At 38.7% G+C, this 27705-nt stretch overlaps 2 protein-coding genes across 2 annotated transcripts; one reads left to right on the forward strand and one right to left on the reverse strand.

Annotated features, from left to right (window-relative positions):
- Window positions 1-723: 723 nt before the first annotated feature.
- On the reverse strand, window positions 724-23853 carry sema7a (semaphorin 7A (JohnMiltonHagen blood group)). The gene is made up of 15 exons (XM_088416912.1): window positions 23572-23853; window positions 22342-22481; window positions 13745-13786; window positions 13564-13668; window positions 13349-13430; window positions 13118-13228; window positions 11888-12030; window positions 10514-10692; window positions 7174-7282; window positions 5446-5641; window positions 5079-5191; window positions 4665-4810; window positions 4535-4593; window positions 3105-3425; window positions 724-1787 (listed from the first exon to the last, which is right to left on the reverse strand). The coding sequence occupies exons 1-15, from the start codon at window positions 23699-23701 to the stop codon at window positions 1771-1773; spliced, it is 1893 nt and encodes a 630-aa protein (XP_088273038.1). The 5' UTR covers window positions 23702-23853; the 3' UTR covers window positions 724-1770.
- A 1516-nt stretch (window positions 23854-25369) lies between these two features.
- commd4 (COMM domain containing 4) lies at window positions 25370-27608 on the forward strand. The gene is made up of 8 exons (XM_088417308.1): window positions 25370-25463; window positions 25677-25748; window positions 25831-25896; window positions 25973-26012; window positions 26120-26239; window positions 26532-26612; window positions 27071-27247; window positions 27339-27608. The coding sequence occupies exons 1-8, from the start codon at window positions 25461-25463 to the stop codon at window positions 27374-27376; spliced, it is 597 nt and encodes a 198-aa protein (XP_088273434.1). The 5' UTR covers window positions 25370-25460; the 3' UTR covers window positions 27377-27608.
- Window positions 27609-27705: the final 97 nt, after the last annotated feature.

The raw sequence follows: 27705 nt of genomic DNA on the forward strand, positions 1-27705 counted from the left end.
TTCGGAATCACAATGAGCCGAGCTTCGCACAACAAAATGACGCACCGCACATTTGATAGTTGATATCAGGTGGGTCCCTCGAGGTCTGCCTGTGTACCATCCTCATGTGACTTTCCATGGAAACAACGGGCAAAACCAGAAGGAGTTGGGAGTGTGGTGTGTGGGTGGTGGCATGATTTAGACTCACATGCTGTCAGCCAACTGTGACGACCTAAATGGCAACTGACCACACAAACTTGAAAACAAGTCATCCGCATTTGTGCACCGTGTATTTCAAATCATATTTTCTCATTGAAATGACTGGAAATTCAGTAATACGTTCCAGAAAAATAGCACTTCAGAATATAGTACTTTATAAAAGTATAGATTTGACATAATCTGTTTTGACAGTATGGCACTATTATGAGCAAGATTGAGCTATGTAGTTGTTTTAAAATAAACAAGATGTACTGGTTTAATATTTAGTTTGACAGTCAAATTCAACTGGGATTAGCAATAGAGGCCGAAGCCTCTTTTTATACGAAATCAACTGATTGCATTTGTGAAACTGCTGCTTGGTGTGTGAAAGTCATATTTCAAGTGTTCCCTTTCAAGTCAAAGCCCCCCCCACCACCACCACACACACACACACACACGCACACACACACACACAGCCTCCCCCCCAAATGTCCTTGGCGGTTCATATTTCGAAAAACGTGGAATTCTGAATAAGCATCAAGACAATACTTGCTCGGACCGATTGGGTCCTCATGTTTTTATTTACACAATAAAACGAAATCGTGTGACTACACTTTTAAAAAACAAAATACATATTTATTTGATAAATTGATAGTTTATTTGTCAAAGCTATGCCATATATAACTGTTGATTACATTTAACCTGATCATTTTGCAAAAAAATGAAACAAAATAAAAATGTCTTTGAATCATGATGTTCATTGGAACGTGACCAATATATGACCGGAAAATACAATCAAAAACAACTTTTCATTGCAAACATATGGTCTCAACTGATTAATATTTCATCTGTAGAATAAGAAATAAACAGATTAATCCATCCATTTTAGGGGCGGCCATTTTGCCATCTACTAAATGTCAAATTCCCACGGCATTGCAAACATCAGGGCTCACCTGATTTCTTGATTTTGCCGTTGGACATTTGTGACATCAACTTCAGTCGACAGCAGAAGGTGATGTTGGCCATAATGGCAACACCCTGAGATGGACGTTAAACTCTTATTCCAAAACTGTAATATTGATCAGAATAGTTTAAGGCTGTAAGCTAATATGAGCAGGTTTTGTGAAGTTTATTTTCCCATTAAAACCAATATAATTCACTTCACCTTAAGATAAAGTACCAAAAATGTGATTTGCTAATAAATACACAGTATCATTCATAGTAATCTGTCAGCATTCTATGTACAATCATAAATATCCATACAATTGTGCAGTAAACATGACCATTAGTAGCTGAAATAAAATCTATTATTGAAGAGGTTGGGCATTGTCTACTCCGTCACAAAGGCTGTCTTATTGCACGTTACAAAGGCCTCCTTGTCTGTGAGTTGTTCTCAGCAGAGGTAGGTGGTGGTGGGAAACAAAACAAGGAAATTCGTCGAAGGACTCGGGGTGCCTCCACCCTTCTGCACACAATATACTCGCCCAATTGGCTGGAAGAGAGCCAGAGTGCACTGCTCCATGTGGACTAAACCACCTGCCTCAAAATGTGCGAGACTCACTGTTTTGTGAACAAGCTCTCCAGAGCACTGACTCACTGTGTGGATGAAGCTGGGGGCACAGAGGACACACATAGACACACACATGGATTCCTTCAGTTTCACCTTCAAATATTAGTTGCAAATTATGGCGACCGCAACATTTGGCATCTGTCGCTGTCATAGCGAGCCTGGATCATCTACAAGTGGACTAGCCAGGACACCTCTTGTGTTTTGTTAGTGTTAAGGCTACTTCAGTGTTTGTAATAAAAAAAATAAAATAATAATAATAAATAAATACATAGCAAAGTGACTAATAGATGAGTTGTGTTAGTGTTTATCACATACAGTACATTCATTGTCTTGGCTGACGTGGTCTACTTGCATTAATAAATGTGGGATAAAAGCCATTTGACAAATGTAGAAGCAAAACTACAATGCTCCTAAAGCTACTTCAGCCCCCCTTAAAGTGAACTTACGCTTTATAATTTAATAGTATCTAAAAACTTTTTACATTTGACTATAATTGTTCACGTGAAAAGACTGAGAACTATGTTGTAAATAAAGTATAAGCATTTTTGTGTTCATCTTTTCAGGTTCGCTGAAGGGGGGCATGACTAAAACTGGGCTCAGTGATGAATTTGAGTAACAGTTCTGGCACTACCGCTACATGTTAGCTAGCTACAGAATGCCTACATTCCGAAAATGTAGCTTTACCACTCGCTACTTTACAGTGCCTCATTGTTGCAGGGTAGAAAAACCCTGCAACGACCTTGTGGGATATCATCCAGAATTTTTTTTTTTTTTAATCGTTGATTAAGTGGAAACAATTTTGTAAGTAATAATAGCATTTGCCTGACAGCTGGCAGCCTCTCGGGGTGTGATTTCCACTTACCATTTTCATGATTTTAAAGTTTAATTTTACAAGCTTATTCATTTCTTTTATCGTTAAAATTTGCTACTTTACAGGGAATTTAAGTATTCACTTAAAAAAGTAAACAATCTACTCTCCGTGCAAGCATCTTAGGACAACAAATTTAACATAAAAAAAATGTTTTTTCTATATTCTTGGTTTGCTATATTTGATTTTTTTGTTAGTATCCTGTCCTCAGCAAATTGCTGACAACTCCTCTTAGCGTTTTGGGGTTCTTTTTGTAATGTCTTGAGATACCACAAGATGTCGCCAAAGCCTTGTGTAGTAGGAAAGTAGTAATTAGTGTCAAAGAAGGACAGAATTTGGACATTGTCCTAGCTTTCTGGCTGGATGAAAGTGGGCTGAGTATGTTGAAGCCACATTATCAGTCAGTAACTCCACATTCAGGATAAAAAAAGGCAAGGCTAAGTCCCAGTGTGATCCACAATGTCTGGGCTTCTACAGCTGATGCTTTACCTCGGTCAAACTTCGTATGTCGGCTTTCTTGGTCCGCCAGATGATATTTCTTCACCACATTGACGTAGTCTCTCTCTTCCGAGATGCACTCGTATCTGCCGTAGCTCTCACGGGTCATGGCGGGGATTAGGAGCAGACAGTTGGATTGCATCTGTAGGCAAGGGCTGCTCCGGTCTCTGTGTTTCCACGTGTAGACAGCGTGGTAGGAGTTAATTGGGCACGACAGGTAAAAAGGGACACCCATGGGCACTTCGTGTTTGGTCAAATCCTCGTTGACGGGCGAGGCGGCATTCCTTCTGGTTCGATTTGCTTGATTGTGCTCTTAAAGAAGTAGAAAGGACAAGACAAGCATCCATCCATTACCTTGCGGGAAAATCAATATTGGCATAGTACGTGTAATATTGTGGAACCTTGACTTGCAATTTTAATTCACAATCAAGCTCAATGCAGACATGCTTGTACAGTGGACAATAAAACTCGCTCCATCATGAAGGGGTTACTTTGTAGACCAGTGGCTCTCAAACATTTCCCGATGTGCCCCCTGTGAAGTATTTTTGCAGCTAAGTACCCCCTAACTGATGCAAATTTTTGGATTGGGGAAAAATACTTTGAACTGAGTACTGTGGCTGATTGATTAACCTTCTGAACAACTGTATCCGTGTTTAAATGTGGATTTTATTCAGGAACTCTCAAAGAATATATGTTTTATTTGTGGCTCACTTGCCACAACATTCGGGGCTCTAATGACAACGAACATCTGGGTAAACCCTAAAAAAAAAAAAAAAAAAAGCATACAGCATTTTGCAAAGGAGTCACTATAAAATGATTTGGCAAGAATTTGCTTCATGTTCTAATTCATTTGCTCTTAATTTAAAAAGACATGAACCCCCTGGAATGCCTCCACGTCCCCCCATTTGAGAGCCACCCCCACAATAATTGAACACAGCGATCTAATGTAGAAATACAAACACAGTATTCAAATCCTCCCCATGCATGTTTTTAATAACCTTTACGACACTTGATTTATTCTTCAAACTCACTTTAAAAAAAAATAAAAAATGTTCAACATATTGAGAATAGAAAGAGCAATAGATAACAAAATGATTGCCTACTGATCCTGCTGTGTTTATTGTAAACAAATTCCTTTTTCCAAACTAACGCATTTATCATCTCAAATTATGCATCAATAATCATGCCCAAATGTCACCGTCTATTCTTTTCATAAAAATGAACAATGGAATTAAAAGAGGTTTCCTCTTTTTAAGATTGAACGTTGTTAAACAAATGTGTGGTCTCTAGTGGCCAAAACTGGTATTACATCCAAACCAGTAACAATTTCATTCTAAAAAGGACACAGAAAAACCTGCAAAAAAGCAGCACAGTTGATATAGGATCCACAATGAAGTGGAGGATTTACAGTATTTGAGTACCTGATGTTGAGGCAGAACACACTCTTGTCAGCCCATGAACGATATTTTGAATGCCCCCGCTGTAGAATGAAGAAAAGCAAGTTCAACCATCAGTCAATAGATATTGAATCATTTTTGCCTGTATACTTACGGGACAGTCGGAGAGCATCCAGATGTAGTCCATGAACAATAGGGGTCCCGAGCCAGAACGCAATCCGCGCAGGATTTGTTGTACTCGTCACAACTCTGGAGGTCCACCACAGAGATTTCCTCTGCAAAACTTACCACTAGTTTTTTCTAGGCAAAATAAACATATATATATTTGTAACGTTCATTTAAGTTTGCCATTGTCATTGAGGTTTTCATATAACAATATGTTCATCATTGTGAATGTTTTGAAGAATTTCCCCCAAAACAAGGTGAACCAGTATAAAGAAAAACCCCAACTGACCCCAAAACTGTGTTGGAAAACAAAAACATTTGCTGGAAAACATCCAGTAGTCCTGATGGAAATGCAAGAACAAAAACAACTCTGTATCTAAAAATAGATTTTGCCAAGCTGTACCTTTTTGGAATCCAGTTTCATCGACTGTATGCTGGACTGACTAGGGATTTGTATTTGGGAAATGATGAAAGGTTCCGCTCCCGACTCTAGAATTTTATGGATCTTCCCGGAGTCTGTAGGATAGGATCAGCATCACATATCATACATACAAAGTTAAAGTGCTATTTTAAAAATCAAAGTTAAACATGTTATGCTCCTTCCTGTTTTACTATTCAAATGAGTGCAAGGCTAATGAATTTTGTGACCATGAGGAACGAGACATAGGAATTGTTCAACTTTGTGGAATGTAGCTATATTTCGGTAAACAAAGCGCTAAAAATAGTTCGACCCGGGACAAGTGTATTGTTTTGCGGCAAACAGGACATACCAGTGGCCAGTAGCAGAACGTTGTACGTGTTCTGATCCGCCGCCTGCACACGGTCCACAGCAATTTTAGTGTAGTTGTTGTTGCTGACGTAGAATGGACTTGTGTAATGTACAGGGTGGACCCAGTCGTTCATTTCGGGATGATCTCGCACCACGCTGACGGTTGCCAGCGGCAGTGTGCGACTGTTGCGTACACACTGAAACACAAGACACAAGAAATAGCTAACCCATTGTTGGGACTGGCCCAACGCTGGGTTATTTACGCCCGGTGCATTCTGTTGATGATTTGACCAAGCATGTTGGGTTAAAGTTTTAATCCATCGAGGGGTTAAAGTCACTCAATACACAAAGTTGCAAAGAAATGGGTTACCAGTTTATTGGTAGAGCAAGACTTGAAAAATAATATTAATTTTATTGCAAGGTCAAAATAACTAACCCGACTAATTCAAATTCCAACCCAATTTGCCAGGTCAAAACAATTAACTTAATAAATCTTGTCTTCTTGCCAGGTAAAAATAATTAAGCCAACCTTGGGTAAGTGTAACCCAATATGCTCAAATCTGCTGGTGGATTTGGGGGGGTATTGACCAAGTCGGGTAGTCCACTTTAAAAATAGGTCAACTACAATGATTTGCTTCGAAGCTCCGCCGGAACAATGTTTGTGCCACTCTTTTCGACACAAACCTTGCACACACATGCTTTGTTGCAATAAAAGCAAAGGAGAAAGAATCCCTCAAAAAAACTGAGGATGTTAGAATTTTGGGATCATTTCCAATCATAAAAGTGACAAAATTAATGTTACTTTTTTGCAAAATGGAACTGTACTTGGACGATGTTGTGGTGTTATACTGTATGTATGCATAGAAACTCCATTTCTTGTGTGGGTGCAAAAAAAGTTGTAAAAAAATGTAAAAACACTTACAAAAGAAGAGCACAAAGAGGAAAAACAGGAAGTTATGGAGCTCATAGCAGCTAACAGGCAGCTCCACTTGTAGGTTTACGCATGGAATATATTTGGAGCATCGAATTAATATAAATGATATGATATGTGTATGTGAACTAACGACTAGTTAGAGGGCTAATGCTAATCGCAACTGCTAACCGTTAGCATGAGCAACTCTTGATATAAAAACCCAACTGACACAATATATGGATCTATTTGGCCCAACCTTCTGGGTTAGTAGATTCAAAACAACCCATTTTTTATGCTGTCTTGTTTACAAAATGTGTTTAAGGATGGTTTTGTGGATTTGGTCAAAGGGACGCAAATATTGGGTTAGGATGTGCCTAAAACATGAAAACAAAATTTCTGATAGTAGATCATCACATTTTGGAAGGAAGCCACCATTGATTATTTTTACATATTTATATGTATACCATTGAAAGCTGATCTCGTATTGGCTATAGGATTGATCATAACTGTTTTTTGGCCAATTTTGGGTTATTTTTGACCCACCCACTATATTTTAGAGCGTGAATCAGGGTGTGCCTAAAGATTCTCGATCATAGCTGTCACTCACATTTGATGTGCGTTCAAGCCTTGGCGGAGGCCTTAACGTGAAGTTGGAAACCACCCTTTTGTGAGAAGCGGTGATGCACACAAACATTTTCCTCGTAGTCACCCATTTATAAAACTTCCATATTTTGCCAAAGCCGCACAGCTCAACCACTTGTGACACATAAGTTGAGCCAGTAGAGACACAAAAACACAAAGCGAAATACCACTTACAGTTCCTGGCCTTGGTTCTGGAACAGCCTTGTCATATCCCTTAAAGGTGGAGTTGTCAAAAACGCCTTCAATCGTTTCCACGGAATAAATACAGACTGCAGTGGCGTTCCTGGAAGAGGAATAGAGTTATAGAAATTGAACGCAAATATAATATCATGTTTTAAATTGATTTAAAAAAGACCAAAATAGTAGAAACTAAAGTTAATCCAATGAATGGACAAGCTAAATATCACAATACAGAATTTTTATGGTTATCTTGGTTTTCTTCAGTTTAATCCATTTTAATGAAAGAAATAAACCCAGAATACGTTTATTTAACATCTTGATTTATTTTTTTTAAAAAAGAGAAGAAAATATGCAGACAAAAATAATGACTATTGATTTAAAATGTGTTTTAACATACATTTAATCTTCATAGCTTGTACATAATTTGCTTAAGGGAGTAGTCCATTTGTTTTGCCGTGTTTAGCAGTAAAAAGTGAATAATATGTCTACAATTAATTTGACAAGTCCATAATCATCTTACTAAATTATTGAGAAACTACCAAACATGACTCAACTGATTGGTCGTTACGAGAACTTTCAGCACGTGTGATGTCATTTTCAGTTGACGGCAAGTGAAAAAAAAATGTTGTGGGGAAAAATTAATTGTACATGAGTAATACCTTAGTAATCAAGTTAACTCATTCAGTCCTAAAAATGTCATTTTACATTTTTAAGAGTCCAGACATACAATCCCACTTATTTATGTATATTTTTCATTTTTTTTCAAGTGTCAGGCCAAAAAGAGTGTCTAAAAATGTCTGGTACTAAATGAGTGATTTATAGACAACATGTTAACTTTTTACGGCAAAAAAATGGCTAGCTAGACTATCCCTCAATTTTTTACTTAATCTTCAGTTTTTAAAAGAATTAATTAATTGAATTAGTTTGTTGTTATAGTATAACACAAATACTGAGAATGAAATTCTGAGCAGTGTACGCAACAGAGTAAACAGGAACTTATCATTGACTGTTGTTGACATGCTCGAATGGCTCAAACCACCGGAGATAAATTCCATGTTTTTTTTTTTTAAACATGCTTGGCCAGTAAAGATGATTGTGTGTTGAGTCTGATTCTAATGTAGCATGACAAAACCCCAACACACCATGTGATGCTGAGTAAATGCATATTTCCCATCCTGCTTTTTTGTTACTCCCCACGACGTACTGTTACATTTTGTTGCAGTCAGCCACTTATACTAGCAGGTACAGTTTCAGACATTTTCAACATCCTGAACATTTTTCCTACCCAGTCCTCATGTGCGTCATGTCACACCCACAACGGCCTGAAGCGTGATCGCTGTGGCCACCACAAAATAATGTAAATTTTGCATTAACGTCAGAAACCGCAACCCTTGCCTCATGTCAGGTCATAGGGCATCCAAATTAAAATACAACCTCCAATATTTACTCACAGTGTTTGAGTCATACTCGTGGGAGGGAGGGAGCCATTGCATAAGAGGTTGCACCACTCTGATTCTTTATGAGCTTACATAACTTTACTCCTCAATTTTTCCAAGTGACTTTCCTTAGAAACGTATCATGTTGTTTCAAATGTGGTTTTAGCATTAGAAGGAAAACTGCGATAGAATAAGGGGAGTCGTATAATGTTATTTGCAAAAATAATATTGTGTTTATGTTGTTATTGTAAATCATTAGTTCATCGTTAGTTTTGACATTATTGTATTTTGCAAAACAACAATATGTGTTATTATTATTGGCATCATTGTTAACTTTATCTTTACAATAACATTTATTCATACTACGATAATGTAATACATATATTGTATCATAAAATCACTTGATGTTCAAATTATTAGTTATTTAGTGATTTTAGGAAGTTTTTCCTCATTCAATAATATGCATATCGGTCACAACATTAGGGAAATAATTTTTTAAGGGGATTCAAAATAATTATATAAAATTATTATTTGCAAAAATAATAATGCATTAATGTTGTCAACGTAAATATATTTGGTTTCAACATTGACATTGTATTTGTTATTGTAGTTGTTTTTGTTGTTTTACTATTTTTATTTATTACTTGTTAGTATTGTTTTCATAATTAACTTTTTTGTTACAATAATATTTCTTCATATTACAGTAATACGATACATATATTGTATTACAAAATCACTTGATATTAGAATTATTTACCGAAAAAATAATAATATTCATATTATTATCATTAGGTGTATTATTAATCCAAAATTGTTATTATCATTATTAATCTTATTACAACAATAATATGTATTCCTATTACTACATGAATTATAATACATGCATGGTATTATGAAAACAACTTGATAATATTTCTTTATGTGCTTATATGCTTTATATATACATTATATATTACTTTTCTAATGTAGAAATAGATCAATAATCATATAATTATCATCATCATTAGAAGTACTAAAATATCAGATGATCATTGTGTAAAATAGAAATAATACTTACTATACATATAGATATGATTTCTTATTGTTGTTGTTATCATTATTACCGATAATGATTACCTCATAAATGAAGAATTTTTGTTTGAATATTACTATATTGTTATGATTATGATTAGGTTTTAAATAATTGCATAATACTACTAATAAAATAATATAAATAGTAATTGCTAAGTCAAAAAATTATTCATAAAATAATGATATTCATTAATATCATCCATTCATACTTTAATAATGATAATAATAATAGTAATACAATCAAGATATAAGTTAGGTAGTAATAACTGATTACTAGTATTGTTCAAAAATAACAATAACATTAATGCGACTAGCCTACTACAGTATTATGTTATAAATACAGGCGATATTAAAAATATTTAACGTATTAACCAGGATCGGGCATTGCCATTTATATCATGATATTTTAAGGAAATTGTTATACGGTGTTTGGGGGGAAATTTTGTGTATCAAAAATACAAGTAGTATTGGTATTTGGTATCAGTGGTACTCAAGACGAGTACTAGTACTTTTATCATTCTGGGGGGGAAAAAAAAAAAAACCTGTGGTAACCAACATCCCATAATTATCGTAATAATGTTTGTATTAGTGTTATTAAAAAATAAAATGCAATGTAATTTGACCTCTCTGTTAAGTGTACCTAATGAAGCCACCAAGCTATGACACATCTCTGCGATGAGCCATTCCGCAGAATCAGGAGTAAAAAACAGCGACAAAGAGCTTATTTTAGTCTCTATTTCAACATGCTGAGCTTGCGTTTTATGTCAGTGTGTCACAGTCCTCAACTTTCGGTCTTTACGCAATAATAGGAAGGGAAAGTGTCCCACCAGCTGCTGGTGAAGAGGGCATAGACCCTTGTGTCCCGCCAATCCTCGGCGTGCTGTACGAAGACGTCCTGAAGGTGATTGAAATACAACGACTCCTCAGGGTAGCCGCACACCAGGCGAGCTTTGAGAAACGACGTCCACGTGTTCTGGAAAAATCGCTTTGATCCCCCTTCGTCGGTCTGCAAAATCACAAACAAAAGGCTGTCATGTTTCCATGGCGAGCTTCGCTATTATCAAAGCGATCGGACGCCGGTTATTCTTATTTGTTTTGTTGCCATTTTTGCGTTGAATCGACGGTGTCTGGGGATGTGAGCGATTGTCGGATCAAACCGTTTTTTTTGTCAATATAGGACTGCCACAAGCTAATAGTTTTGCAATTAATTAATACATCAATTTTGTCACCGATTAATCGAATAATCAAATGAGAGTTTTAATTTGAATTCAAGTACATTACAAAACATTTTCTCATCTAGCTTTTATGCAGCTATACTTCTTTATTTGGTTTTGTTTAGTGGTGTCAAGAAAACAAAAATTTTGCAATGTTACTAAGAAGGATTCAATGCCAGAGATGTATTTTCACATTTTTTAAGGGTCCGAAAATTCAATCCCAGATGCTGTACTTAAGTATCGATTTAATACCTAAGTATCTGGTAATCAATGTCCTTAATATACTTAAGTATCGACTTAAGTATCTTGGATTGAATGTCCAGAATCCCAAGAAAACTTGAAAATACGTCCCTGGCATTGAATGGGTAAAAATCAGCAACTAGGTAAATCCCAAAAATTCACAAACGACTACACAGATTAATGAGAGATTAATGACTGGTGAGAGATTGAAATGGCGCCAATTGATGACAGTATTGTTAAAATAGTTGTCGATTAATTTGATAACCGATTAGTTGTTGGTTAATTGATTAATTTTGAGAGATGCAATGAATAAAATTTAAACAGTTATGTTGTGGTTTTTAACACTTTTTTAACTCATTAAAAAAAGATAATCAAATATCAATTTTTTTTTTTTACATTTTAAGGGTGCTTGGATTAATTTTACAGGTGCTTGAGCACCCTCACAACTGAGCTAGACTTGTCTCTGCTGCTGCATCTAGTTTGTTAATTAGTGCTATAAAAATACATTTCTTTATTCTAACATTATGAATAATCTGAATGATGAGTCATGACGGCAATCTAAATCATGATGATCATTTTGGCCAGCTCTCTTTTCCACTAAAGGCCAAAGTGCCAAATGTACAATCCAATAGTCATTCTTGGCGCCACCATGAGCGTCAGCTCAGATTACTGGACTTTGATAGAGCTTTCTGGGAAGGCAGCCATCTGTAGAATGTCATCCGAGCTAAGGTCTTTTGTCCAAGGTACCTTACAAACTCGAGCTACTCTGGAAATCCAGGGATCAGCTTCCGGGTTTTGGTCGGAGTTCTTTTCACGAAAAAAGATGTAGATCTTTTCATTGTCGGGGTCATCTTTCCGCTCCACCCAGGAGGCAGAGACAAATGTTGGCTCTGTCGGACGAAGACATCGATACCGATTAGTCAAAGTACAGGACATGTGAGAAATCTGAAATGGTTTATTTTAATATAGATCAATGTCTTGCATGTGTTTGTTTTCCAGGTTATCCATCATGTTTTGTGTATATGAAACAATGAGGCGATTACGCATTTTTAGTAGTGCCTTGAGATATGAGTCAAGCTCAAATCATCTTTCTGCCTTAAAATGAATGGAAAAGCCATTAATCCGCACTAGCCTCCCCCAAATTTTTAAAAGTAAACTAAATGTATTTAGCCATTTTCAGCAGTAAATTAAGTTCATACTTTGTCAATTATTATTTTTTTGTGTACAAAGAATACATTTAAAACACAATTTTCCAGCTGCTGTTGACTGAAAATTACATCACATGTGCTCAGGGCTGAGGCAAGGACCAATCAGGGATCACCTGTTTTGACTCTGTGACGTGAGCAAGCTGAGCTGTGATTGGCTATTACCTGAGCAATGTGATATCATCTTAAGTCGACAGCAAGTGGCAAAATCCGTTTTTAAAATCATTAATTGTACATTAAAAAAGTTAGTCATAAAATAAATTGTAGACAAATTTATGACTTTTTGCTCCTGAAAAAGGCAAAGTCAGTTTTGTATCCCTTTAACTCATCGCTGCAAGAGCAGTTCAAATGAAACTGACATTTTTAATCATGAATGGCTCTTGAAAATAAGAAAAAGAGCACAATACTTATGTTGTAGTTTATAAAAACAAACAGTATTAGCATAGTTAAATAGGATGCGTGGAATGAAACTGTTTCAAATCACATTTCTGATTAAGTTGAGGATAAAGAATATATGCCTGAGGATTGTTATATTGTCTATCCATATGTGTTGATGCACTGTTTGTGTTTAAATGAATGCTGCTCGATAACATTGTGACTATTGATGCTAATTATTAGCCGGTCTATGACACTTCTCAATATGTATTAGTATCAATCTAGCTTCGTGGTTGTTTTAATTACACTTTATTTAATTTATCTAAAAACAACAGCACTATGTAAGTTTACTTAATTGTTTGGCTTTAAAAACTGCACTTGCGACACAACTTTTTACCTGAGACCCAACTGTCGTACATCCAGACATTGGCTCTCCTGCCTGCTCTCCTCCTGAACAGCAAAGCGCTTCCATCCGTATGCAGCGGCGCCGCGGTGTATAGATCCTCCTCTAAAATAGCAGACACAAAAACAAGAGGCCGCCGCTCTATTATTAGGAGCCTTTTATCTCGACGGTGATTACGCAACCTCATGCCTTGAAGAAACACGCAAGAGGTGGCGTTCAACATACCAACTCTGAGAGACAGCGAATTCTGTGTGTACATAAACGGAGAGATGCCTGTTCCTTCATGATGCTCCATCACACCAGTGGACTGAAAGTAGAGCAGCACAAAAGTCAACAGGATGTTTGACAGTCAACACAGACAACCACAAACACGCTTTAATATGCCCACACGTTCCTTCAATAAACCCGAAAAGACCACGAAACACATTTGACGTACTTACAGAACTCCTAAGCTTCCAGCAGTGAGGCCTTTGTCCGTTGGTCCCGCAGACAAACAGGCTGTCCCCAAACTTATCGATGACAGTGATGACATTTTCACAAGGGTCCTGAGGAAAGGTCGAACTTTTGTTAGCGAACACTAGCACCTCCATCCTCATTCAAGTCGTCGTCATGGTTACTAACCTCCTGGCACTGTTCTTTCTTTGTTGGTTCCAGATGGATTTCCTGCAGGGAATTAAGCACACGTTGGTGACATAAATTTAATGAAACAATCTGCAGCGTCCACAAATGGCTGCCTGTTTTGCTGTTAAATGATAAGCATTTGCCTCAAACCGCACTTAAGTCTCATGGAATAAAAATTGGAGGCCAGAACCCTGCAAGAGTGCTCAGGTTTTATGGCATCTGAGCCATTAGGAAAAGGTGGTGTTTTTTTCAGCTGGAAACATGGCTTGGGTCAAGGTGGATGGAATTATGACTATTTTCAGAGAATTTTGGCTAAAAATATTTGTGTGACTACAAGAAAGCTCAGGAGGAAGTGTACAACCTCTTGCATATATTTATCCAAAACCCTGACCCAAATACAATTGAGAAGCTGTGGAAATATCTGAATGTGGCAGGGTCCCCACTAACCTCAGACCCTGACACATCTGAATCACCTCAAACATGGACAAGTGGGATAATGTTGTTAGTCGCAGTTTGTTGTACAGAAACAAAATTTGGAGAGCTTTTTTTTTAGCCAATCTATGTCTGTCACACCCCACAGGAGTTAACAAAACGGAAGGTTTGAAAACGGCTCGCTTGCTTTAATGCAAATGGATCAACAAACAGAATTGTGCCTGATGCCAGTTTCCATCATGTATTTTTTTTTTCAAATTAATTAGGGCAAATGATCATATGATTGTAGTTTATCAATGAATCAACTGAAAAACATTTTGTCATTTCCATTAGTTCATTAAAAAAATGAATTATTTTGTATTGATTGTGCAGAAAATAAATGACTTATGTTTCACCTAATATTTTGGTTGCATGTTGAAAAATTCTTCTAAGCAAAAATGTTGATAATTGATGTTCAGAGTAAAAGCACGCAGATTTTTTTTCTGTATGGTGTCGGCATAATCAACAAAAATAACATTTCTTCAAAAATGATATCCAAACAATTAATTGATTATCAAAAATAATCGATTCATTTAATAATCCATTAGTTGTCAATTCATTGATGAGGCATTGCACCTCTAAATCGAATTACACAGGATATTAATGACAATATTTTTGGAAATACAGTAATTCCCTCCATCATATGGTTCTCTGCAGTATTTTAACCTCTACTTGTGTTTATTACATTCACATTTACAACAGCTATTTTTGTACACATCTTACATTTTCTTAAAAGCAGGACTGAAGATGATTTCACTGTTTCCCCTCTTTTATGCTTGCACAGTGTAAACCAGTGCTTCCCAAATAGTGGGGCGGGCCTCCCTGGGGGTGCATGAGGTGATGCCAGGGCGGCGCGGATGACCCCAGGGAAAAGGCTTTGTTTTTGTCATGAAATAAAATAAGCTTTTTTTTTTTTTAGTTTCAGTCACTTTGATGCAATTGGTTATTTTTTTTCAGTTTCAGACTAAGCTGTAACCCGTATAAACACAGTAAAAAATAATTACCAGTTGCTGAAAGTTGATTTATATTGCTTTTATAATATCAAAAAGGATACAGGTTTAGGTATACACACAATTCTTATAGATAATAATCTTATTTATAGTCAGCGCATCGAGTGGGGGGGGCAAAAAGTTTTCTCTATCTTTGGGGGGTTAGGGAAAATATAATTAAGAAGCACTGGTGTAAACAGTATTGTGCTACCATTTAAAGCTAAAAGAACTGTTGGAGCCAAAAAGCTTTTTGTATATTCTAATTTGTTTATATTAAGAAAGTTAAACAAATTGTCTGAAGACATGCCAATCTATGGTGGGTGGAACCATGGTTGCCATGGTTACATAAATACGTGCCAGTTGGTGATTGCACTCAGGTGCGACAGGGCAAGACACAAACAGTTTTCGACCGTGCGAACGTGCGAACGTGCGAACGTGAGTGGTCTTTAAGTTTGGTTTGTAACCCGAATTATTGTTTTATCAAGATATTGAACGAAAAGGAATGTGGACGAAATAAACGGATTGGCATATCCAACGCAACACAAAGAGACTATTGAAATTATTTGATTGACGCACGCGTCAAAACAAAACTTACCCAGTTGCCCTGCTGTCCAGCCTATAGGCAAAGGCTGTACAATGTCGAAAACTGTAGTCTTAGTTTGAGACGGACTACCAGTTTAAAGTATATTGGAAACAGAGAGGAAACGCAACGTGACGGCTGCTCGGTTTGGACGGCATCCGATCGTTGCATGAAAGGACAAATTAGTGCTGTTTCGCTGAGTTGTTGCGAAACTTGAACGGACCACAAGACTACGCCAGGGGAGACACGGCGTGCGGGCCATTGGCTTGGCTCAGCGGAGGCACCGCGAACGTCAGGACCAGCAAGGCAGCCAGCCAGAACATCCACGGTGAGCGGACGGCCGCGCTGCCCAGCCACCTCGCATCGCATCGCATCACACGACCAGGACAACGGCCCGGTGCTTGAACTTTGCATTGGGGCACTTTTCCAAACTTGGACAGGTACACTGTGCACATAAAGGTATGTAGCGCGCTACCAGCTGGTTAACAATATATGGCCATTTAAAATACTGTGTGCACACATAGGGGACTTTGAGGATAAAAAAGGTGTCAATACGAGCGCTCTGGTAAAATCCAATGCATTGGTGGTTTTATGGTTTCATCTCCGTTACGTTTTACAAGGTCTTGATTGTAATGTGATGAATTTCTGTGGGGTTTGACTGAAATAACAAGGTACTGTTTTACATTTCACACTGCTGGTTGGGTTTTGTATTGCAAAAATGGATTCAGGTAAAGGTGTTGCTCATGTTATGTGCTCAAATGGTGATGCAATGCAAATAATGGATGAACCTTCAGAGGGTGAAAAACGGTCTAATGTGACCACCACAGGTCAAAGTGCTCGCAGTGAAATTTCACAGGTTAAATCTCAAGTTGGGTCACAGGTTGGCTCCAAACGCAAGGTGAAACTAACACCAAGGGCCTTAATGGAGAAAATTGATTCATTGCAAAAGGAGAGAAATTCTAAATTAAAAAGGGCATCCAACATGCAGAAAACAATTGGAGAATTAATGGAAAATGGAGGATGCAAACAGGAGGTTCAAAGTGCACTTGTGAAATATCTTGACCTATGCAAAGGTGCCAGAGAGGCACAGTGTGCTCTTCTACCACTAATACCTCAAGAAGAACAATACAAACATGACATTTGGTTCAAGGCCAAAATGATCAATATCGATCAATTTATTGAGGAGGTCAATGATTGGACAAAAAGGACCCAAGCTGTGCAAAGTGGCGATGATGTGGAAAATGAAATCAATCCCAACGACAGCATCTCTAATGTTGAAAGCACAAAATCCACTAAAGGTCACACCTGGAGTGAAGCGAGTAGGTCCAGCACCTCTTCGTTGCGAGCTCGCAAGCAGGTAGAGGCAGACAGAGCTGCCCTTGTAATTCGTGCAGCAGCATTAAAGGAGAAGCATGCGCTTGAGGAGATGGAGGAAATGCTGCGAAAGAAAAAGGAAACATTGGAGCTGGAGGCAGAACTGGCTGCTGCCAATGCCAAAATATCAGTGCTACAATCTCCCACTCACCAAACCCTCTCACAAGCACCATCTGATGGAATGGACTCCTACTTTAGGAAAGGTGCAAGACCAAAAGAACCTTCGGTGGCACAACACACCCTAGCCAGAAAACATGAACCAGTCACACAACCTATCCAACCACAGCCACCCCGACAACAATCTGCACAATCCTATGTACAACAACAACCGCCTTCTATACAACAGCAGCAAGGACTCATTTCACAACCACCACAGCAGCAAACGTATATTCAAACAAAACAACCACCCCGACGTGTACAACCACCACCCTTTTCACAATCACACATGCCTATGAATGCAGCATGGGACATTGGCCATACTACCCACAGGAACCCCCCTGTGGAACAAAATGCTTCTCAATTCAATGACACTTCAACGGTGTGCAACTTGCTCCAAAAACAAAATGAAATCACAGCCATGATAATGGAACAGCAAACCTCTCATTTACTGCCACCCAGGGAGATACCATGTTTTGATGGGGATCCTCTACAATATAGAACCTTTGTTAGAGCCTTTGTACATTGCGTTGAGAGAAACGCAAGCAACAAAGGGGATTGTCTGTACTATCTGGAGAGGTACACCAAGGGTCAGCCGAACGAGCTTGTACGGAGCTGTCAACACATGGCACCAGACAGAGGGTATGACATGGCAAAATATCTTCTTGACCAAAACTTTGGAGATGAATATAAAATTACAGCAGCATATATGGAGAAGGTGCACAACTGGCCGCTGCTGAAATCTGAGGATCCAAAATCCCTTCGAGCATATTCACTCTTCCTTCGTCAGTGTTGTAATGCCATGGAAACGGTACAGTATATGAGAGAACTTGACATGCCAGCCAACATGAAAGTCATCATTTCAAAGCTTCCATATAAGCTAAGAGAGATTTGGAGAGTCTCTGCATGCGGCATAATGGAAAGACACTACCGCAGACCCCAGTTCACAGACATAGTCACCTTTATAGAGCGCCAGGTAAAGATAATATCAGATCCAGTCTTTGGTGACATTCAGAATAACACACCGGGCACAGGAAAGCCAATGAACAAATTGAAGTCCCAAGGCAAACCCAGGTTTAAAGGAGACAGCTTTGCAACTACTATCGAAACCCCTCCGCCTGAAGAAGAGCAAGCAAGATTTCCACCTAGTCCCAAGCCAAGTAATACTGCTCACAACACCGCCTCTTGTATATGCTGTTCTAAAGACCACACTCTGGATCAGTGTCCAACAATGGAGAAGAAGTCACACAGAGACAAACTTGCTTTTATAAAACAAAATGGAGTCTGTTTTGGCTGCCTTCGCAAAGGCCATTTAAGCAAATATTGTGCTGACCGTTTGATTTGCAAGGTGTGCAATAAAAAGCATCCCAGTATTCTTCATATTTACTTTGACCAAAAGCAGAGGTCAAGCAACGCAAGTCAGCCAAATAAGCCTGCAGTGAGCAACGCACAGGTCTCCTTGCAAACTTGTGGACAAACAGGGGCCGGTGACAGTAATGGCGTTTTGTCAATCCTACCTGTGCAGGTGAAGTCCAGCAAGGGACATAAAGTAATTAAAACCTATGCATTCCTCGATCCCGGCAGCACAGATACCTTTTGTTCAGAAGCCCTCATGAGGAAGTTGAATTTGAATGGAAGAAAAGCCAAAATCAGCCTTCTAACCATGGGCCCAAAGGCATCTGTATCCAGTTACATGTTGACCGATTTAGAAATCTCAAGCCTCACTGGAGAAGAGTTCTTTGACCTGCCCAAGGTCTACACTCAAAAGAAAATGCCTGTTACAACCAGTAACATCATTAAAGAAGAGGAGCTGGCTAAGTGGCCATATTTAAATGGGGTGGTTCTTCCACGCATTCAAGCTGATGTTGAGCTATTGATTGGTACCAATGCCTCTAAACTACTTGAACCGTGGGAAGTTGTGAACAGTCGTGGTAATGGGCCATATGCCATTAAGACCCTATTGGGGTGGGTTGTTAATGGTCCCCTTTCCGGCTACAGTGAGCAGGCTGAGTGCGTTACTGTCAACAGGACCTCCATAACACATTTGGAGGAATTGCTGCACAATCAGTACAACCATGATTTTAATGAAACGACATCGGAGGACAAAGAGGAAATGTCACAGGATGATAAGAAGTTCATGAAAATCATGACTGATTCTTGTAAACTTCAAGATGGACATTACACCCTGGAACTCCCTTTCAGAAAAAAGGAAGTCTGTCTGCCAAACAATCGGTGTGTTGCTAGGCAACGCATATTTGGATTGAAGAGGAGGTTTGGGAGAGATAAGAAATTCCACAGAGATGCTGATGAAACTAAAGAATGGATTGAGAAAAAAACCCAGGCTCTCAACACCGACAACTACGGTCATGATTTGGCAAGTGTTCAGGCTTTGCAGCGCAAGCATGAGGGCTTTGAAAGAGACCTGGCACCCCTAGGTGACAATGTGAACTCTCTTGGGGAAACCGCACAACGTCTCATACAGTCCCACCCAGAAGCAGTGGATGACATTCAAGAGAAATGTACTGAGCTCAACTCTGCCTGGAGCAGCCTTGTTAGACGTGCTGATCAGCGCAAAGACAAGCTGGGAAATTCACATGACCTGCAGCGCTTTCTATCTGATTTCAGAGACCTCGTGTCCTGGGTTAATGGTATCCGAGGACTGGTGTCCTCTGAGGAGCTAGCCAAAGATGTGACTGGAGCGGAAGCACTTCTAGAAAGACATCAGGAACATCGCACAGAAATAGATGCTCGTCTTGGTACATTCCAGGCTTTTGAGCAATTCGGGCACCAGCTTTTGGTGCAAGGACATTATGCGACTCCCGAGATCAAGCAAAGATTGGAAACTTTAGAAATGGAGCGGGCTGACCTGGAAAAGGCCTGGGTACAGCGCCGCATGATGCTGGACCAATGCTTGGGGTTCCAGCTCTTTAGCAGAGACTGTGAACAAGCTGAGAATTGGATGGCAGCTCGTGAAGCCTTTCTTGCAAGTGACGACAAGGGAGACTCCCTTGATAGTGTTGAGGCACTAATCAAAAAACATGAAGACTTTGATAAAGCCATTAATGTGCAGGAAGAAAAAATTGCTGCTCTCCAATCCTTTGCCAATCAACTCATAGGAGCGGACCATTATGCCAAATCTGAGATCTGCAGTCGACGCAATGAAGTTCTTGACAGGTGGCGTCGGCTGAAGACCCAGATGATTGAAAAGCGCTCAAAACTTGGTGAATCCCAGACCCTGCAGCAATGCAGCCGAGATGTGGATGAAATAGAAGCTTGGATCAGTGAGAAACTGCAGACTGCTTCTGATGAGTCCTACAAGGACCCTACCAACATTCAGCTATCCAAGCTTCTGAGTAAACATCAGAAGCACCAAGCATTTGAGGCGGAGCTCCATGCCAATGCTGATCGAATCCGTGGCGTCATAGATACTGGTAACACACTCATCCAGAGAGGTGCCTGTGCTGGCAGTGAAGATGCAGTTAAGGTACGCCTTGGTGCGCTGGGTGAACAGTGGCAATTTCTCGTCAACAAATCTGCTGAAAAGAGCCAAAAACTCAAAGAAGCCAATAAGCAACAGAACTTTAACACTGGCATCAAAGACTTTGATTTTTGGCTCTCTGAGGTGGAAGCACTTCTTGCTTCAGAGGACTATGGGAAAGATCTGGCCTCAGTCAACAACCTGTTGAAAAAACATCAGTTGCTGGAGGCTGATATTTCAGCCCATGAAGATCGTCTGGAAGATTTAAATGGACAGGCTGACAGTCTGATGGCAAGCAACGCCTTTGATACCTCTCAAGTGAAGGACAAGCGTGGTGCTGTTAATGGTCGTTTCAACAAAATAAAGAGCATGGCAGCCAGCCGCCACGCGAAGCTGAATGAGTCTCACCGTCTACATCAGTTCTTCAGGGACTTAGATGATGAAGAGTCTTGGATCAAAGAGAAGAAGTTGCTTGTAAGTTCAGAAGACTATGGGCGTGATTTGACTGGAGTGCAGAATCTGAGGAAGAAACGCAAGAGGCTTGAGGCTGAATTGGGAGCCCATGAGCCGGCAATTAAGTCTGTGCTTGATACTGGAAAGAAGCTGTCTGATGACAACACCATTGGCCAGCAGGGGGACATTGTATTGATCGCGGATGCAACAGCCCCACGTGGATCCTGGCTGCTGGGAAGGGTCTTAGAGATCTATGCTGACAAGAAGGGACTAGTGCGTTCTGCACGAGTTAAAACAAAAACCAGCACACTGGACAGACCAATAACTAAGCTTTGCTTGATTCAAGAAGCAGACACTTAAGCTTCTAAGAGGTTTGTTTTGTTTTCGTTTACATGACTTGTTGGCTCCATTTATGTTAATATTGGTTTGAATTGTTCACGGTCTCCTGCCGTTCTCAATTAGGGGCCGGTGTGTTGGAGCCAAAAAGCTTTTTGTATATTCTAATTTGTTTATATTAAGAAAGTTAAACAAATTGTCTGAAGACATGCCAATCTATGGTGGGTGGAACCATGGTTGCCATGGTTACATAAATACGTGCCAGTTGGTGATTGCAGTCAGGTGCGACAGGGCAAGGGGCAAACAGTTTTCGACCGTGCGAACGTGCGAACGTGCGAACGTGCGAACGTGAGTGGTCTTTAAGTTTGGTTTGTAACCCGAATTATTGTTTTATCAAGATATTGAACGAAAAGGAATGTGGACGAAATAAACGGATTGGCATATCCAACGCAACACAAAGAGACTATTGAAATTATTTGATTGACGCACGCGTCAAAACAAAACTTACCCAGTTGCCCTGCTGTCCAGCCTATAGGCAAAGGCTGTACAAGAACAATTACACCTTAAAAATATAAATATGGTGAACAAAAAAATGGCAAAATGCCACCGCTGTCAGCCGTGAGCCACTGTGTGTTCTACATCAGTGAGACGCTAATCTTTTAAGGAGCAATCCAATTATCTTTCCTGCTGATTTAACAACTCCCCCGCCTCCATGTCGGAGATTGTGGTTGATATGCATGAAAAAAAAAGTGACACCCACCTGAGCAATTCGATAGCGATCCAAGTCAAGCTTGAATACAAAGTCAGTCCCTCCAACGTAAATCTCCTCAGAGTCTTCATAATAAAATAAAACTGTGTGGTTTTGATACACTGGGTAGGGAAATTTTCCTCTGATGACATCTGAAAGATAAAGCAGATTCTATTTATCAGCAGCACCAGACTATCAGTTATTTTCTTTCAAGGATATTAGTGATGGTCATACTGCATATGCTGCAAGCCACAACATCGGGCACACCTACACAACTCCACCAATACAACAGCTGTGTCAACAATTCAGCAGACAAATCAGCGGAAAAGGCTCTCCACAGAATGTGAACCTTCGCCAGGGTCAAGCAATTCACTTGGATGAAACTCAAAATATTCACTCCATGCACGTGTGGATTTTGTTAACATTCTTGAGTTTCTTGGTGATAACAAAAATTTTTGGTTTAACCTGCAATGGAAACGCTTGATTGAAACTAACAGGCTTCTCATTTTAACCAGGCAATGGTTTGGAAATACCTTCATATTCTAATGGTATCAAACACATTAAGAGGTCGAGAAAATCAAGTTATTAACTCTTAAAAATGCACACCTGTGAACTGAAAATCACTCCAAAAACATTAAGTAACTATATCTGGGCAAAAAAATTCTAATTTGAATAAACCAAATAAAAAAAAATGCAGTGCATTGATTGCTAGGTCGTAAGCGAAATGATTTTTGGTTCGTTTTTTTGATTAATACACGTTTAGTTGTCTGTTTTTCAATAATTTAGTTGTTTATTCCTATATATAAATATTATTAATAACCCAAATTATTTCACCTTGAGGGAAGGCAAACATTTTCTATCAAAAATGAGCAAAAACAAAAACGTGAGACCATGAAAAATCAACCGTGTTCCAACAAGGGAACACTGCATTGTGTTGTGATGAACATTATTTTATAATTCTATCAATATTTCTTCATAATGGTGATAACGCATGTTTTAATCTACAAATTAGACACTTTAAAATCATGAAAAAAGACTGAATCATGTGATTCTAGATTCTGGTTCTGTATACAGACAAATAACCGATCTATTTCTTTTTAAATATAATTTTTGCTTTGGATCTCATGTAATATTGTGGCCATTGATAGCAAGTAAATCATTTAATCATACAAATTTCATGACAGTTCCTCACATCATCTTATCATCAATATCTCAAAAATATGTATTGAAGTGACGGTTTACCTTGGCTCAGAAGTCTGGGAATATTCTTAGCCCCAACGGTTGGCGTGTCCTCTGAGCTGACATAGAGAGTCCATTGAAAATGTGCCAGAAAATACAGCCAAAGACTTTGAGTCAGCTTCATCTTGTGCATTGATGAGTGCGGTCGACCCCAAGCGACTGAGTCCGATGCACGCACGAGCTCGCTTCTATACTCGACCAGTGTGACTCATGTTGACTGGCGCGCGCCCCCTGCAGCATATCCTACACGAGGATGTAAACAAGTGTCCCTTTCCCAAGAAAACTACTTAAGGAGACAGACTAACCAAAGACTTAAGTGGATGTTAGATAATAGCTGATTTACTGCAAATAAGAATGTACGAACGCCTCAGAAAGGCTTTCATGTGACTTTTATGTGTTTGTGTGTAGCCAGTGCCATTTGTAACAAAGAAATGAATCATGTGAGTGAAGTCATTCCAAGTGTGGTTAGAAAACATTAAGAAAAGTTGGAAAACAGGCCAACATGCATTAAAAAATGAACATTTCAAATTGAGTCTAACTGCACTGAAGTTTAATAATGGACAACTACAATTTTTTTGACTGCATTATTATTTCCACTATCTATTTAATTGGAATTATATTCAAAGAAACAGGATACTTGTCAAAAGTTTTTTATTTAATTTATTTTTTGCCAATATTGGAATTTCATACCGAAGTCATGCAGGCGATGCAGCAACAGTTAAGGAATGATTTACTCAAATTAAAACGTTAGCCGACCCAAAATATGCTTTAAAGGGGAAGTCGACCCGAATCCTTTCTTCCCAAAAATATGTTCTGCGCATCCTCACTATTGCATTCTTATTTGTTTATTCTTTTATACAAATTTGCTCTCATTTGTATTTCTTGCTTCTTATCTATCTTTGCTAATTTAAAGTATTTATTAGTAATTATCATTCTTCCAAAATCAAAATGTTCGTGTGGCTTACCGGGTGTTGCGCGTCGTTGTTCTACAGCCAAGCCTTAACATGTTGAATTAGATGAAGTATGCAGACATGATGTAATTTAAGCATGTTAACTTGTACAAGGATTATGTTTGCTGTTGGCGTGACAAAAAGAGCTATCTGATCCGAATACTAATTCGGGTGTGCCCTGCAACTGCACGGGAAAACTCCTTGTTATGTAACAGGAGTCTGATGCTTGTGAAGTTTTATTTTCGTTCACCATATGCTATTGTGTGTATTTAGCCGGGACAAACATTAGCGGGATTCTGTCGTACAGTAAAATAGAAGATAGATTAAAAAAAAAAAAAACGAATTTCAGTTTGAGCAAGTAGTTTGAAACACCCGAGTTTGAAAAGCCTGCTTTCCAAACTCTTACCCCAGTTTGAAACCTTAACCCTGATTTTTCTACTTTGACACCCAAACATTATTTAAATTATACTTTAAAATTCTAAGGCTAGTTCGAAACTTTTGTTTGAAACCATAACCCCAGTTTCAAATCCTCCTTTAAAAACCCCAAGCCTAGATTAAGACGGTACTTTGAAACCTTTTTTTTAATTCTAATTTGAAAATTTAACCCGCAGTCCACTTTAAATTTTTAACCAGTTTAAAATCCTGAAGACCTGCTGCTACTGCATCAGTGAGGAACAAGAAGCAGCAGCAGAAGTCAAGCCATAATAAATGCACACACCAAAAATGTGAATATCAAGTATACGTATCTTAAAAACTGGGTGGAAATAACTAATATTGCATTTTATGTGGATAGAGAAACGCGAAAAAACGCAAATTTTTATATGACTAGTGTTGACACGCTTTCTTTAACGCCCCGCCTACTCCAAATAGTCCAATCACAGCCTTCAAATTTGCAAGTTACTTCCTTTTCGCTTCCGTGTTCCGTCTGCAAAATAACCAGCCATGGTAAACAGCATCTTCTTCGGATCTAACTGCGTATTTCATAATCAAGAAATAGAATGTGTAAAGCTAAACTTTTATGAATGTGCGAAGCTGTATTTTATCGATATTGTTGCCCCGATTTGTTCGTTGCTCGTATGCTAAGCTCGTGACAGCCTGCTGGTATGGGAATTTGACTGTCGCTTGTGTCGTTGCTCATGATGGTTTTTCTTTTTGTAGCGGTTCCGATTCTGTGGGGATTTGGATTGCCCTGATTGGGTGCTCGCCGAAATCAGCACTCTGGCGAGAATTGTGAGTATTAGTTTTACTAACTGACTTTGTTGTTAAATTGATACGAGTGAGCGTATTCTTATTGTACTTTTCGACATTGCAGTCTAGTGTCAAAATGAAACTCCTTTGTGGGCAAGTCATGAAAGGTCTGCTCGGGGAAGGAATTGATGTAAGTTTTTTTTTAATTTGCTTACATTTGCGTAACATGTAGCCAAAAATAATACACGTTACGTTTTACATTTTAGTATGACAAAGTCACAAAGCTTACAGCTGACGCAAAGTTTGGTGAGTTTCTTCCCTCCTGAAAATGCTGCGTCCATGCATTATGATGCTGTTTGTTAATATTAGTTTTATCTGACTACATAGTGATTTGTTGCCAACCCATCTTGCAGACAGTGGAGACATAAAAGCCAGTGTGGCCGTGCTCAGCTTCATTTTGTCCAATGCTGCAAAGCATGATGTCGACAGTGAATCTTTGTCCAGTGAACTGCAGCAGCTCGGCCTACCTAAAGGTTGGCCTCCTTTAGTTACCCTTGAAACTCTTTTGTACGAGGAATAACATGTTAAAAAAAAATCAAACAATTCACTATAGCTGGACTAACAGTTCTTTACTGAATCTGCATATTAGTTAGATTTTTTAAAAAACTGATATTGAAGTTTTTTAGAATACAATATTCTGATTACAAACGTACCAGTATACAATTTATAAATGATTAACATAACTGTTTGATTAAAATGCATGCTTACCTATAATAATCCCCCCACCCTCTTCTGTATTGATCTTTTATTATTATTATTATTTAGAACACACAATGGGGCTGTGCAAGTCATATGAAGATAAGCATTCCGCAGTGCAAGACAAACTAAGAGAGACCAGTTTGAGATGTAAGTATTGTGATGGGATGGGGATGAGATTTTGCAAGATTAGGACGCCACAAGCTTCTTTTTCTTTTGGCTGTTTTTTCCTCAATGAATTACACAAGAGATTGCACTGCTTTTTACTGTTCTTAGAGTGAACACACTGCCAATTTTGGTGAGACTTTAAACAAACGTGATCTTACCGAATAATGTAGTATGTATATTGATGCTTGCATTTTGACATGAACGCTGAGTGAACCATGAAGGATGGTTACTTTTGTTGCAAAATAGAACAATTAAAATTGTAAAATTATGTTGGGCATTTCTTTATATTGCAAGTTTTGCACCCAAAAAAAATCATGTCTTCTGGACTCAAATCTCATGAGACATCTTAACACAAGGGTTTTGTGTCTCATCCCATTCCTAGTAAGTATTATACCATGGCTCATTCCTGACATACAAATTGGCTTTCTTGTGAATACCAGTGGGCCGACTGGAGGAAGTTTCCTGGAGGGTGGATTACACTCTGAGCTCTAGCGAGATGAAGGAAGTCAACCAAGCAGTCGTTCAGCTGAAGCTGCAGTCTCAGGATGCTGAGACGGGCTCATCAAAAACCACCACGGCATCGATATCTGCTGACAAGTTTAGAGTCTTGCTTTCAGGTTTGTTCTGAATGAAAAAAAAACAAGTAAATATCTCAAATATTTTGCCAACCAGTGATGTCCTCATTCTGTTTTGGTGCTTATTTTGCAGAGCTCAAAAAAGCCCAAGCCATGATGAATGCTTTGTAATGACTCACAGAAATTCCATCTCTTCAATTTCAACGCTGGACGCTTACAATTAAAAAAAAAAAAAAGTCTTGTGGAATTTTCTATGATTACATGCTCATTACTGTAATTGTTATTTAGATGCATTTTCCACCTTCATAATGCAGTGATAATAAAAAATGGATAACGTGTTGAAAACTGTGTATGAATTAGTATTGAAAAACATTTGAAATAAAACATGTTTTTCACTTTCAAACGGTCAAAATGCATCCTGACTTCATATACCAGCATGCACTGCGACTGACGTCATCATGTGCTGCTTCTTACTAATGAAGACAGTTAAGGCTTTTAAA

The sequence above is a fragment of the Hippichthys cyanospilos genome, chromosome 6, assembly GCF_059441005.1.
Source record: "Hippichthys cyanospilos isolate Australia breed blue-spotted pipefish chromosome 6, RoL_Hcya_1.0, whole genome shotgun sequence".
NCBI classification, from domain to species: Eukaryota; Metazoa; Chordata; class Actinopteri; order Syngnathiformes; family Syngnathidae; genus Hippichthys; species Hippichthys cyanospilos.

Excerpts from the sequence above, each read along its gene's own strand:
- sema7a (XM_088416912.1), bottom strand. The coding sequence starts at position 23,701 with ATGCACAAGATGAAGCTGACTCAAAGTCTTTGGCTGTATTTTCTGGCA. Across the intron at positions 10,693-11,887 it reads GAGTAGCTCGAGTTTGTAAG|ACCGACGAAGGGGGATCAAA; the intron begins GTACCTTGGACA and ends GTGATTTTGCAG. Across the intron at positions 3,426-4,534 it reads GTGTTCTGCCTCAACATCAG|AGCACAATCAAGCAAATCGA; the intron begins GTACTCAAATAC and ends TACTTCTTTAAG.
- commd4 (XM_088417308.1), top strand. Across the intron at positions 26,240-26,531 it reads GCAGCTCGGCCTACCTAAAG|AACACACAATGGGGCTGTGC; the intron begins GTTGGCCTCCTT and ends ATTATTATTTAG. Across the intron at positions 27,248-27,338 it reads GTTTAGAGTCTTGCTTTCAG|AGCTCAAAAAAGCCCAAGCC; the intron begins GTTTGTTCTGAA and ends CTTATTTTGCAG.